General features: G+C 44.8%; 2 protein-coding genes across 3 annotated transcripts in view; both read right to left on the bottom strand.

Annotated features, from left to right (window-relative positions):
• On the bottom strand, positions 1 to 3,790 carry LOC307246461 (ras-related protein Rab-19-like; the record flags this gene model as incomplete). The annotated part of the gene is made up of 4 exons (XM_080022370.1): positions 1 to 201; positions 435 to 538; positions 1,186 to 1,369; positions 3,596 to 3,790. 4 exons carry the CDS (start codon positions 3,788 to 3,790, stop codon positions 1 to 3), a joined length of 684 nt encoding a protein of 227 aa, XP_079878496.1.
• A 1,672-nt stretch (positions 3,791 to 5,462) lies between these two features.
• LOC307246358 (tetraspanin-8-like) overlaps positions 5,463 to 14,476 on the bottom strand; it is a 10,619-nt gene continuing 1,605 nt past the window's right edge. The window contains exons 3-9 of one of the 2 annotated variants that reach the window (XM_080022276.1): positions 13,662 to 13,778; positions 11,969 to 12,043; positions 10,739 to 10,834; positions 10,357 to 10,449; positions 10,112 to 10,183; positions 7,381 to 7,464; positions 5,463 to 6,699 (exon numbers count right to left, since the gene is read on the bottom strand). In XM_080022276.1, the coding sequence (XP_079878402.1) occupies positions 6,565 to 6,699; positions 7,381 to 7,464; positions 10,112 to 10,183; positions 10,357 to 10,449; positions 10,739 to 10,834; positions 11,969 to 12,043; positions 13,662 to 13,778 (672 nt within the window). In that variant the 3' untranslated portion in view covers positions 5,463 to 6,564. The remainder of the gene's footprint in view (positions 6,700 to 7,380; positions 7,465 to 10,111; positions 10,184 to 10,356; positions 10,450 to 10,738; positions 10,835 to 11,968; positions 12,044 to 13,661; positions 13,779 to 14,476) is intronic. The other variant, XM_080022277.1, reaches the window with a different exon arrangement.

Raw genomic sequence — 14,476 nt, 5'->3', positions numbered from 1 at the left:
TCAGCAGCACGCCTTCTTCTCCGGCGCCGCGGTGTAGGCGGCGGCGGCCGCCGGCGCGCCGTTGACCGGCCGAGAGTCTGTGCGGAGGAGGACGCGGGGAGACCGGGCGCGCGCCTCCTCGTCGGGCTGGACTGGAAGGCCGTTGCGGGAAAGCAGATCCCTGGCCATCACCACGAAGGCATCCTCTACGTTTTGGCTGTCCTGCATAAAGGAAACGCGTTTACAGACGCGCACACACACACACACACACACACACGCGCACACACACGCACACACACGCACACACCCACACATACACGCATACACACACACACACAGATACAGTTTAACATTGAGTTTGCCCTTGTAACGATTTCCATAATTTCCATCATGTGCATGTTTCTGTGTTCAGGTGTGTGCGTGCGTGCGTGCGTGCGTGCGTGTGTTTGCAGTACCTTGGCGGAAGTCTCCAGGGCAGCTAGCACCCCTCTCTCCTTGGCGAGAGAACACGCCTCCTCAAACTGAACGCTGCGCTCCGTATCCAAGTCACATTTGTTGCCTAAAACCAACGGGGGGAAAATATCCAAAAGACGTCAAAGCCTTCCACCCTGGACGTGCAGATCCGTCTCTGGATGTAGGGTCACGGGGGTTTAGGTTGTGCAACTGTCTGTTCCCCCCAGGGCCCGTGTGTGTGATCAGCACCAAGGAAGGGGTTCCATTCACAGTTTACAGTTACAGCTGCCAGTCCCAAAACATTTATTGGTTCAGTGTGTTGAAGACAAAGAAAACACACTGTGCTCTAATAATCAATCCCCCCCCACTACAAAGGCGTCACTGCTGCGTGACTCAAACAGCAGGTCACAGCAGTGACGGTTTCTCCGAACGCCATAGGAAACAAGCAACTGGGGACATTTTCAGCATTGTGTCTTCCCCTTGCAATTACTGGTGAGATCTCCAAACAGCACTGGAAGCCACGGGGATTTTCTGATCGCCTGCTACCAAATACGCACCAAAACACACATCCTGTTCTTGGGCTAAGAGCGATGAAACCTGTGCGGCTGAGAAATGGCACCCTGTTGTCTATATCATATAGAAGATCCATTTTAACTTTTGACGAATCGCTCTGACATGTATATGCACCTGTATACACACACACACACACACACACACACACACACACACACACACACACACACGCACACTTACCGATTAGCACCAGCACCACGTTGGCTGCTCCATATTGCTCCACCTCCTGGATCCAGTGGGTCACCGAGTCGAAGGTCGGGCGTCTTGTTATGTCGTAAGCGATCATGGCCCCATGAGCGCTGCGGTAGTAGCTCTGCGTGATGGTTCGAAATCTCTCCTGTCCTGCTGTGTCCCACACCTGTATCTGTCACACACACGCACACACACACACAGACACACACACACGCATACACTGATCAGCCACAAGATTAAAACCACTGACAGGTGAAGTGAATAACATTGATCATCTCGTTTCAGTGGCACCCGTCAAGAGGTGAGATATATCAGGCAGCAAGTTAACAGTTCTTGAAGTTGATGTTTTTGAAGCAGGAAAAATGGTCAAGTGTAAGGATCTGAGTCACTTTGGCAAGGACCAAATTGTGATGGTTAGATGACTGGGTCAGAGCATCTCCAAAACCACAGGTCTTGTGGGGTGTTCCCGGTGTGCAGTGGTTACTACCTACTAAAAGTGGTCCAAGGAAGGACAACCGGTGAACCGGCGACAGTGTCATGGGCGCCCATGGGCTCATTGATGCACGTGGGGAGTGAAGTCTAGCCCGTCTGGTTCGATCCCAGAGAAGAGCTACTGTAGCACAAACTGGTGAAAAAGTTAATGCTGCTATGACAGAAAGGTGTCAGAACACACAGTGCATCACAGCTTGCTGTGTGTGGGGCTGTGTAGCTGCAGACCGGTCAGAGTGTCCATGCTGACCCCTGTCCACTGCCTACAGTGGGCACGTGAACCCCAGAACTGGACCATGGAGCAATGGAAGAAGGTGGCCTGGTCTGATGAATCACGTTTTCTTCTACATCATGTGGATGTCCGATCCGATCGAGCATCTATGGGATGTACTAGGTCTTGTGGAGTCTGCCTCAACGGGTCAGAGCTGTTTTGGCGGCACGAGTGGGAGCTACAATATTAGTGGTTATTAGTGGTGGTGTTAATGTTGTGGCTGATCGGTATGTCCATGTACACATCAGCAGCCGGGACACGTGTGGATATATGGATCATCTCAGGTGTGCGACTGTATTTTTCTGGATCTGTCTGGCTCCTCACATGCACCCCCACACAGATACATCAACACACACACAGAGAAAGTATTATGTCATCCTGGGCCTCCTCTGGGAGAAACTACTTGGGAACCTGGCAGCACCGAGCATGATGGCACAGTAACAGCTGCCATAGAAACTCATCCAGCCTCAGGAACCCATCAGCTTAACTGCCATCATAAACTGTATATACACTATGTATTATATATTATAGCAAGGCTGTCATGTCTCATGTTACATGCATTACATTGCATACTGTACAACACAACTCCTAACTCTATTAATGGTCACGTTCACAGGAGGATTCACCCACCAACATCTCGTCCTATGTTTATTTTATAAAGAACACCGATCTTAACAAGTGCAACTACAATGTGAATTTTGATCAAAGTGATAATATTATATATCATAGTGGTAATATATATGGCATGTAATGCAGTGGGAAACTGTCAGTGATCTGGCCATCAGTCTGGCCTTGTCTCCATGTAACCCTGGACTGTTTTGCCTCTATTACCGCTCTCTAACAACTCCCCAACCGCCTCTCCCATTCTGCTTTGACAGGCTGACGTGTCGAGAGCGGCACATTCGTATTGTCATTTGACAAAAGCGCTGATATAGACTCTCTCGAAAAAAAAATGTACGAAACCCCGTCTTTGAAGAGAAACGTCCTCCATTCCGGCTCGAATAAACCGCTGAGCGTTTCAAATGACAGAGTCGCGCTCACATAAACCTCTAGAAATCTGACGTTGAATCACTTCAAAAACTTCCCTCTACCTGTGGGGGAAGAAGTTCCATTGCAGGGTATTTTCCGCAACAGCTTCATTCGGGGCAGCGGAACCTGTACGACCGGTCGTGCTTGGTTCCACTTAACTGGCGTTCAACTGCTGGTTCACCATTGGCTGAATGAAAAAGTTACCTTAAAAAGGTTGTTTTGGGCAAATACCATGTGTTGTTTACTGACATACAGTATAGTGAGGTTCAGGGGTTTTATTCCGCTGTTAAATGAAGAGAGACCAAATTAAAAGCCAGAAAACAAAGACAGTGGCCATCTCAATGCCCTAGATAAGGATCAATGCAGGTGCATTCTTGAAACAGACGCAACAAGGTCACGAGGAAAAAGCCCTTTTTGCTTTCAGCCTCTTCAATACCAAACCAAAATAATATGAGAAGTCCATGCGGGTTGACATAGTTTTATTCCGTTCAGCCAAACCTGTTTGTCAGGGGAAATTCTGGATGTAGGCCTGGAAGAAGCTAGTCCCTGAGATGGCAGGTTCAATAAGATCCGGTATGCATTTTCAAAAAAAAAACCGTGCACACTCACCTTAATCTTCTTCCCCTCGATGTTCAGGGTGCGCACGGTGAAATCCACTCCGATGGTGTTCTGCTGTTTCTCGCAGAACACCCCCGACTTGAAGTTCTGGACGATGCAGGTCTTCCCCACGTTGGAGTCTCCGATCAGGATGATCTTGAACAGGAAGTCGAAAGAGTCGTCCTGTTCCAAGACGGGGGTCTGCATGGTGGAGGTACTCGGTCCGCTGCACCTCCCGCTACCTGAGGCCTCCGGTTCAAACGTTTTCCCCGGGAATCAGGGGAGATGGAGGAAAGCAGGCGAGATGAATTGGTAGATGAATATCTCCGATCTGTCGATAGTTACCAGTGAAGTGAAAAACAATTCACTAGTGACATCTGAGATATTAAAAAGGGAATTAAAATGTCCAGCAATGTCCAAGTTCATTCAGTGTTGACCCTCTTCGATGCAACATTAGGCGTACATACACATCCCATAATGCTACTCCTCCGGCACAGAATGGCTCAGAAAAAAAACAAAACTTTTCCACTGTCGGGGATAGTGAGAAAATTGGGCTCTCCAACCGTCCTTCTTGCAGAGTCCACCTGTTGCTTTCACTGCATCATTTCCCAGGTTACTACACTTCCCCTCTCTCCCCCTCAGCTATCCTGCCCCCACCGGCATATTCTATTCCTTCTCTCTCTCTCTCTCTCTCTCTCTCTCTCTCTCTCTCTCTCTCTCTCTCTCGACTCCGCCCAGAACCTGTTCTGCAGCACCTGTGGAAACAATAGAATGCTGCGCTACCGGCTCAGGTGGATTGAGGCAACACAGCCCCGCGATGCGAATCAAAGGAAGATCACATTGGAACTGGTAACTAAAAAGTCACTCTTTCAGTAAAAATGAACTATTAACCCAGTGGCTCCCAAATAATTTCAATTTAATTTTTTTTTCTAAGTTAAAGAATTTAACCATTTAAATTTATTCTGTGTGTGTGTGTGTGTGTGTGTATGTGTGTTTGATCTCTCTTGAATCTAATCTTATATCGGAGACAGTTGAAGCAATTTTGGAACAAAGGAAACAGGCCCATTGGGTAGCGTCGGTGATGTCACCATTGGGTTCTGAAGAGAGACACACGCCCACCCTGCGGTGGAATGGAACCAGACACCTGTAAATCAATGCAAACACGCCCCCAAACGTACATGTCCCATTTTCTTTATTAACGCAGACATAGCCACAGTTTTCAAAATCACAACCGGGGGAGCTGTCGGAAGGAGAAAAGTGAGGCATCTCTTGTGTAAAATAATTGGCTTTGCAGTTCTCCAGAGAAGGCTCTTTTTTTTCCATTGACTTCCACCAAGTCCGAGGTTTTCTAGCAGCCACTGGCTGAACCGCAGGTAATAAAATGTATAAAAAATATGCGTATTGTACTCATTTACATACTGTATATACACTTATATGATATCAAATAATTTTCCCCTATATGATAGCTACTAACAATTATTTAGTGATAGCAAGACCCAGTTTTTCTTTTTTGGAAATGTTGAGGATTGTTGCTGATGCCTTTTCTTCTGCATAGTTCAACTGCATTGTAAGACAGGGAACGGGACTTTCTCTATTGCATGTTTTTATTGAGGATGACATGCTCATCTCAATTATGGAGGAGGGGCAGAGAAAGTGCTGAACAAGGAGAAAACAGAACCAACCAGTGTTGCTGTCCTAATTAGATTCCTAGCCTTCATCTCGTATATTGTCAAACATATTCTGCCTGAATTGTGATTCATGTCTTTATATTGCTTCTCTTCAAAGTTTACAGGTTTAAATGGCCGTCCAAATTCTATTTATCTTGATATCTGAAGATACATAGGTATATCGATAGGAGTAAAAACTAAAAAAAACAATATAAAAAAAAAAGAACAAACCTTTCTTTATTACACGCAATACAACATCTCAGTGGCAGATTATATCTGGGAATTCGTATTCAAACCATAGAGTAAAAATGATCGCTTCATTTTGCAGTAATTCATATAGCATTTAGTTGTGTTTCACGCCTGACCATGTTGTTCTCGTCAGCGTCCACTGTGAGTGGGAGTGGAGGTGATTATTGATTATGTGATATTCTATTATGTAAATATACCTTTCTCTTTGGTTGCCACTTAAGAATAGTTCATTCATTCAATTGGTGCATATCACTCTCACTGTGTCTGGCCGCTGCAGTAATGACGCCTTACAACAAAGCCCTGAACAAATTGTTCTACCACTTTGTGAAATTACGTCTGAGGACTCCAATACACATATTATGGAGTAAATGACAAAGGAGGTTGGAAATGCCAGCGCCAGCATACATACAATACCAGTACATCCATTTGCCCTTGAAATGGACTAATTATTTCAGGCCCATTGACGAGCCTGAAGAACAATCCAAAAATTCAGTACAAATTGTTGAATATGATGCTGTCACTGTCTTAGTTAAATGAGCCAAAGTAAAACCCTGATTTCCTTTGCAGTTATGACACTATAATAATCGTTTCCGCAGACAAGTCGCAAAGAGGCTGTGCGGTGGCATTTCACTCCGTTTTCCGTGAAAAACCGCACAAAACGTATCGTCTCCAAATTCCAGTTACAGTGCGGCGCAATCGCGTTTTTTTTTAGTGTTGTCTTTTGGGCGCTCGGTCTCGGGACCTCTCAGTTAGTCCGAAATTCAATAAAAAGCGTGATACTGAGGAGCTTAACGACCGCGTTGGGAAAAAAAGACAACGCGCTGAATCTAGAAAATGCAGCTTTAACCAAAGAAAGTGTGTACCTCATCAGAGGCACCGACTCCAGGCATCATGGCATTCACTTTAGCAGCCCCCACTTACTTCAAAAATCAAGGACACGATTTGGCGCAGGCACCGCGTGCAGTTTACGAGAGACAACGTCTTAATATTATCATTCGTCCACCGCCTTTTGCTCGGCTGGAAAATAATGAAAGAAATACATTTTTTTTGGGCGACTAACAACGGTCATTCGTTTTCCACAGTGTCCATGAGAGTGGTGTAGTTCCCCGCTTTGGCTTCCGAACTGTAGGTGACTGTCGGGAGGACGACCTTACGCCTGAGCTGGCATAGAATGATGGAAGACATCGCTGTGGACACCACCTGGGAACATAAGAGAGGTGAACGAATACGTTTTTTTAAAAATTGAATTACATTTGATCCGATTCAATATAATCATTTTTCATTTTACTCCCGTTCAATTTAGTCCATTAGTCCATCGTGCGGTTCGGGGCGCGCACCCATCAAACAAAAGCTTTGAGTTCAGGGGGGGTTCTCGCCGCCATTTGTTCCGCGAAAGGCACTGAGGGGCGGCGTGGGCACAGCGAATCCCCCTCGAGCTGCGCGCAACCCTGCAACCCTAAATGTCTATAAAATGTGTGTACGTTGAAAGGAAGTGAATTTAAATCTAGAAAATTCGATTTTCTTTTTTTATTTATTTTTTTATTTTTATAAAAGCGTCTGCCAAATGATGTAATGTTATGGATTGTGATGTAATTTAATGTAATTTAACAAAAATATGACCAGATGCAATAACAGTGAACCGCGCCTAGGGGGTGCCAAAATCTTCTTTCAACGTGCAGCAAATTTGTTTTATTTTCATTTTTTTCTAAGCCGTTCACATGTACGCAAACCTGATTCGCTCTTTTTAAAGTGAATCAATTCCTCAGTGATCACACAATATGGTGGTGTCACAAGTCACGTCGTATTAACCATTCACCGGAGGAACAACAAAAAAAAGAATGAAGGCAAGAGACAGTGGAGAAGTGGAACGGCGGTACCTACCCAAATGACTATGAGGAACACCAATAACACTACCACCACCTTTAGGACAAGCTCCACGCTGAGGATCAGGAGTGGCAGGCATGGCTGAAACGCAGGAGAATGACAAGTGTGGCAAATCACTCACTCAGACAGAATCATTTCGGGATTACACTTGCGCCCACTCTTGGTTAATGCATTTGTTCTCAGCGGCGTTCGAAGTTTAAAGCCAGTAGCCAGTTGTGGTCAGCAAACTGATGACATGAATATGGTCTGAAAGCTTAAAAAGCTCTTATGCATCACTTATCGGGGAAAAGGGGGAGCACACTGGGAACGTTGGCCGTCTTCCTAGACCTAGTGCAAGTCAGCAAGCTCGCAGCTGCATTCCCACCGACTGAGGGAGTGATGGGGAGGAGGGACTCGCACAGCGAGCTGCGGTTATCCACGGGGGACTCGTGTGTGAATAACTTTCCAGAGATCGGGGAAAGCCGGAGAAAACGATTTTGCGGCCGAGTGTGACGCGGCGGGGGCGGGAGTCGGCGCCCCGCAAATCCGAGGCCACGGTTCCCTCCTGGGAAAAAAAAGGGGGTTTGTCCCCCCTCTGGGCGGCAAGAAGGCAGCTGAGCCAAGTGGACGGTATTGAGCTACCTCAGGGGTCTCATTCGAGCGGGAGATTGGCGGACGGATGGGTCAATTCGCCGGTCAATCTTCGTTCCAACCATCGCCTATGGTCATGAGCCACGGGTCATGACTGAAAGAATAAACGTCCCAGCTACAGGCGGCCGAAACGAGGCGACCCTGCAGGGGGGCCGGGCTCAGCCTTGCAGACGGGGTGAGGAGCTCAGCGATCGGGGAGTAGAACCGCCGCCCCTCCGCATCGAGAGGGGCCCGGCTGAGGCGTTTCGGGCACCTGTTCAGGACGCCCCCTCCCTTTGGAGGTCTACCAGGCACTGCCGACTGGGAAGACGCCTCAGAATTCACCTTCAGGAGTCGCCGGAGGAAGTCGCTCGGGAAGAGGACGTCCAGGCAACCCCGCTGAGCCCGTTGCCTCCGCGACTCGGACCGGGACCCGGATAAGCAGCGTGATAACGGATGGATTGATGGAAAGCCGGGCCTGGCTTAGTCAATCGCTGGCCTTTGCAACATGTTTGTTTGTCTGTGTTTTGGGGGCCGAAGCCAAAGGTTACGCCACGTGTCGTTTATCGAGTCGGGCTTACGACAGGGTGTCAAAATGGCCGAAGCGGCTCGCCATTTGTGTTAGCAGAGAGGAGGCGAAGGCAAAACAGGATTTTCTGTCAATGACGTTCTGTTTTATAGATGACGACAACTTGTGACCTCCTGGCAGTTTTCCCGCATGGGGGAGAACGCTGCGCGCGCCGAACACGGGCCAAACACATTATATCTAATCCGTACGATTGCCAGGGTCCAAGGTTGCAGGTGAAAAACAAACAACAAAGTGCAAGAGTTAAATAGAAATGTCTCATCAATATACAGGCAAAAGATGACAATTCGCAGTCGTTTGACAGAAGAAAAAAAATCTCAAGTGTTCAAACTTTTTTACCGAGGCGAGACGAGATTCCGCAGAACTGTGAAACGGTAAATCGCCAAACATCCGAGGGAGGTCCCCAAAACACGTCCAAAAAATGAGGACTTGTTCATGTAGCTGCTGTTTGGGTCAAAGTAATAAGGGAGCGAGAAGCTTAAAGAAACCCCAACCCCAACCTAAAGTTACCTCAAAGTTTTTTTTTATATAAATGAACGTCTTTTTCTTTTTTTTATATATATATACTGTGATTCATGAATAAAATAATATTTCCACGGGCTTATTGAAAGGAAGACACCAATCACATGTCATGTAAGATGCAACGTCACACTAAAATGAGCTACAGATAGTGACACACACTACAGCCACTTTACAAAAGCACAGTGGACTAATTCCGGACACGGCGGCCATTGATACTCTCCTAATACTTAATACGCTTAGTACTCTTCTGCAATGGTGAGCTCTAAATGTTATTCTAGATGCTGTTCTGGTTTTAAAAACAAAAAAAAACCTGGGTAGAACCACTCTCTTTAATGGAATTTTTGGATGAAAACCCAACTTATAGTCTACCCTGAAAAAAATTGAAGGTGGAAAGGTCCAAATCAGGGGCAGTAGAAACCGTTGAAGAGGTTTTTTTGCAGATGGTCACAGAACATTTTTTTAAGCAACAACATCAAAATGCTTGTAGTATTGCACATTATGTCCCTGTTCAACCCTGTTTGCCCTATATTTGTGGTTTCAACCTTATTATCCAATTACATGGTTAAATTCGCTCGAAAATCCGGTCTCCGGTTTTCGATTTTGCCCTCTTGACCTACTTGAAGAAGCGGCAGCCGAGCCAGGAGACCAGGAGACCGGATTTGACCAGATGGCGTCATTACATTTGGTTGCGTGACTTCCCCAGAAAAGGCCGTGAGATCTTGGCGGCGCAGAGGCCGATGTGTCGAAATACGTCTATCTCTCGTCAGTTTTGGTTCCCGGTCGGCGTCCTGTCTGTGTTCTGTGGGAAGGTCTAGCTGGAGGAAGTCTGAAGATGTCGTTCCTCTGTGGCCTGGGAAATGAACTTGTGCGTTTTTTGTCGACGAACAGTCTTTCAATTATGAAGTTCTCCTGTCGCCTCCCTTTTGACTGCAGTTTGAGGAGTTGGAGGACATGCAGTATATGCTGAATATATTTTTTTATTATTATTATAACGAGTGATCTCTTCCTTACCTCCTGGAAAACCATCACAGTGTTGTTGTTGACGCCGTACTCGGAGAGACTGTTGTTCTGAGGGGCCACCACCTTAAAAAAAGACAAAGCACCACCAGCAAATGGCGAATTTCATAAAAAATAACCTACCAAAGCCACGGGCCGTTTGAAATTGTTTTTGCATAAGATGTAGGATGTTGAATGCCGTAATAGGGCAAAAATGCATTAGTGAGATGGATTTTTCAGCAAAGTAACTTCCCACTCACGCATTTAGTGAGGTGATGCTCCAGGCAGAGGCAGGAATTAGGAATGTCGTCTCCCCAATCCTCGTAGCCGATCTCCAGTCCACAGCACTGCAACTGAGGAGGGGCAGTGAGGCGAAAGACGACATGATACACCAAAGCTGCTACCACAGCAGTAGAGTGAAATTAGCAGCTTTGCTATATACTGAAAGATGAATATGAGACAAAAGTGATATCTATATTTTATTTGTATTTATATATTATTATTATTATTATTATTTTTTTTCATATCTATATAATTTTCTATATCTTTTTTTTTATATTTTACAGAAACACACGTTTTGGATTCTCAGCGGTATCAATGCTTTCACCTTTGAAGCACACACACGAACCAGCATATACTTACACTGATCTGAATCTTATAGAAATCTTCCTTTTCAGAGATATTGGCTTCATAGAGGGGAATCAGCGCCAGGTGCTCTTTTCTAACAGCTTCAGGAACCTGTAAGAAAACCACTTTTAGTCACCGATTCCAAACATACGTCGGGCCACATACAAGTCTAAAAAGCAATTGATAAAAAATTTAAAAAATAAAAAACCATCGCCGCTGTTGTAATGTTTTTCTGATTGCACACAGTTTACAAAATAAAATTTAACTGCCAATCGAAAAACATCCTCACTCTCATTTCGTATTCGATATCGATATAAGCGGTAGAACAGGAACAGTCAGAACTGAAACTCCAGTGTTTTCTCACTTAAAAAACTACACAGGATGCATTTTGTTCAATGAGAGAATTTTCATTTTTTTTGGATGAAAAACGTTCATTGTTCACGAACGTGCATTGTGGTTAAAATATGAATACTTCAATGAAGTAACTAATGTTATACTAAGACAAACTGCACCAGCCAGCATCAATTTAACCAAATGGTGCTACGCTGGATGACATTCTTCATTTTCTATCCCTTTGTTAACCACAGACCTTATTCTGTGGATCTAATCCATGTATTTTGGCGAGGGAGGCAGTGCACGACGGTATTTTAGCTTAATTATTATAATTATTGTTATTATTGTTTTTATAATTGTATTATTATTATTATTATTATTATTTGATTATTTTAATAATTATACTTAGATTATTCTTATTCTTGTTATTATTATTATTATTAGGTTATTATTAGATTATTAATAATATTATTATTATTATTATTATTATTATTATTATTATTATAATTATTATTATATTCATTTGTTTTTTTGTGCAGTGTTACTACAAACACTGCATGAGGTATACATACTGGTACTTTTCACATACTATTTGAACATCCGATGGTTTTGGACATACTAAACACTATTTTGATATTCTAAATAATATGTTTGTATGCCAGACAGGGGGGGCTATGTTGACTTTCGAACTCGAATAAATCAGTAAAATGGTAAGGCCCCTCGTACGAAAGCATCTGCTAAATGACGTAATGTAATGTAAAAAGTGTGGATGTCGCATCAGACATGGAGCTTCATAATTGCCTGAGACCATACTAAAATCTTGAATCAGTGGTCATATGATTTTAAGTATTTATTTGGAAACAAAAAGCCATCACCTGCCGTGTTTTACAGATATAAATAGTTCCATTTTACCTCGCTCATCAGCCACAGACATCCTATAAAATCCACCAACAGGACCAGGCTGGTCAGTCCCATTCCCACCACGAACTGCGACACAAACACACACGACGACAAAAAATGTTGGCAGTGTTACGGTTCACAGGAACACAGTTTATCATTTTTCCGGTAACATTTCCAAAGTGACTCCCCCACCGACAGAAAATGGGAGGGTAAGGCAGAGGTTGGAATTCAGACACACAGATAAAAACGATTAAAAAAAAAAAAAAGTTTATAATATATTGTGTGAGCCACACACGGACGCACGCACACACACACGCACGCACACACACACACACACACAGGCACAATCCCCAATGCATATTTCCGGGTCAATTTATGTCATATTGATTCATTTGCACTTCAGAAATACAAATGATTATATTTTACATTAAGCGGGAAGCACATACATGACATAATGTAAATGTAAGATGAATGCAAACGCTAAATGATCCTAAATACTTATTGATTTTAAGATTTTACCTGCTAAATATACAGTATGTACATGTTTACGTTTAGGTTGCTTCAGTACTTTTGCCTGCTTTATGTAAGGCCCGGGTCTGTTTGGAACACGGGAGCCCGGAACGTCAGTGATGTTTATGGACTGACGTCGGGAGCGTATCTGTCTTCTCGTAACAGATAAGGTGTGCGTCCGTGGGAGCGCTCGTCTCGGGGAAAAAAAAAGCACACAGCCCTCGCTTTGTCCGACTTTTTACACGCAGGGCTCGGGCTTCCTGCGGTGAGTTCCACAATGGAGGCTGTCAACTTACCGCCTCCACAGAAAAAACAGTGTCCAGGGAGACAGACAGGGCCAATAAACGGGCCGGAATTTGTCAACGGAGAGGGGAGCGAGGGGCTCTAGATGCAATATTCCCGAAACCACTTTGTTCCTCCGCGACGGCTCGGTTATATATTTTGGCACCGAGGGTCTAAACCTGAGACCCCGGTGTTCTACGTAACAAAAGCGCACGGCAGCGCTTAACCTGTCGCATCGAGAGAGGAATTCAGCTGGGGAAGCTTTGACCCGCCACGTAGAATGAGTTACAATTCATGAAATTAAAGAAACTAATTCAAATGAAGTGCTGCCGCGTTGCAAACCCACGCGCCGCGGCATCAAACCGACTCTGTTGCATGAAACTGCGTCTGAGCATCGCATCACAAAATATGTCGGGGAAAACAGGACAGCTTGTTTTTTTTTTTCCAGTACAACGGCGAGTAGTTTGCTCGGCGGGACAGCTACCATTTGCCTGTGTACGAGAGTTTAAAATGTCCTTTATATCGTGTGAAGTGGGAAAAATATAATAAATACATACAATTCACCTACGTATATAAAAAAAGATTTATTGATAGTCAATGTGGTGACAACCAAGGTTACCGTTACCAACGTCATTATTTTATATACAAGACTTATTTACTTTGTTTTAATTCCATTAAAAAAAACTCAACCGACATCGCTTCCGGTCGAAACTTTGTCACAAGTTGAAAAATTCAGAACCTCCGTCGGGCGCGGAGCTTCCGCCGCGCCGCTCGTCGCGGCTTTTTTTCCGCGTGAGGAATCCGACTCTCCATCGAAATGGACGGACATCTGGTTCGTTCTTGTCGTTTGTGAAGCTTGCTCTATCTGTGTGCAGTACACATACTGTATACATGGAAATCTCCATATACTCACCACTACCAGAGGCCATGTTTTTTCTTTGGCGGCTCCGTACACACCAGCGATGGCCAGGATGAGCGTTACGATGCCGATGGAGTACATCACCTTGAACTCCGTGTGCACGTCGTCCATCTGGGAAACGGGGACAAGCGACCAGACAAACAAAAAGACATCCAGAATTAGGACAGAGCAGAGGCCGGGGGGGCGGAGAGGTGGGGTTAACTTTGACTCGGGGATCCGCTCAATGGGGATAATCGGCACGAGGGGGCCAAGGCCGGCGACTATTCTGCTGCGCTGGGCCCCGGAGTTATCTCAAGCCTGAAGCCTACTTTATGCCCAAACCGCGTCAGGATCTCGCATCACAAAATGCGTCAGGTATGTCAGTTATATAGTGCTTGCAAAGCACGGAAAAAAAAAGGCATAGTAAACACACTTATAAAATTCATTTAATTCGGCCACGTAATTCATATAATTCAAAATTCATTGATAGTGTATATGTTGACAATAACAATTAACTTTAGTAACGTGATTATTTTATATAAATGACTTGTATACTTGGTTTTAAGGGTTACAATTCAAAAAAAAACTTTGTACGCGTCCCGCAATCCGCACCGCGCCACGTTCCGCGTGAGGAATCCGACTCTCCACGGGTACGAACGGACTTCCGCTTTGTTCCTCGGCGTTTGTTTAAAATCCGCTCCACAGGTGTGTCGGAATTCAGTTAGAATCCCGAAATGTTTGGAGATTGCGTCTGAAAGTAAGATCGTGCCTTTGAATATCGTGTGAAAAAGAAAAGATTTGGACACATGACGGTTTTCGAGACGTCTATC

Source organism: Zeus faber (assembly GCF_960531495.2).
Source record: "Zeus faber genome assembly, chromosome: 21".
NCBI classification, from domain to species: Eukaryota; Metazoa; Chordata; class Actinopteri; order Zeiformes; family Zeidae; genus Zeus; species Zeus faber.
This window is presented reverse-complemented; position numbering and strand designations above follow the sequence as displayed.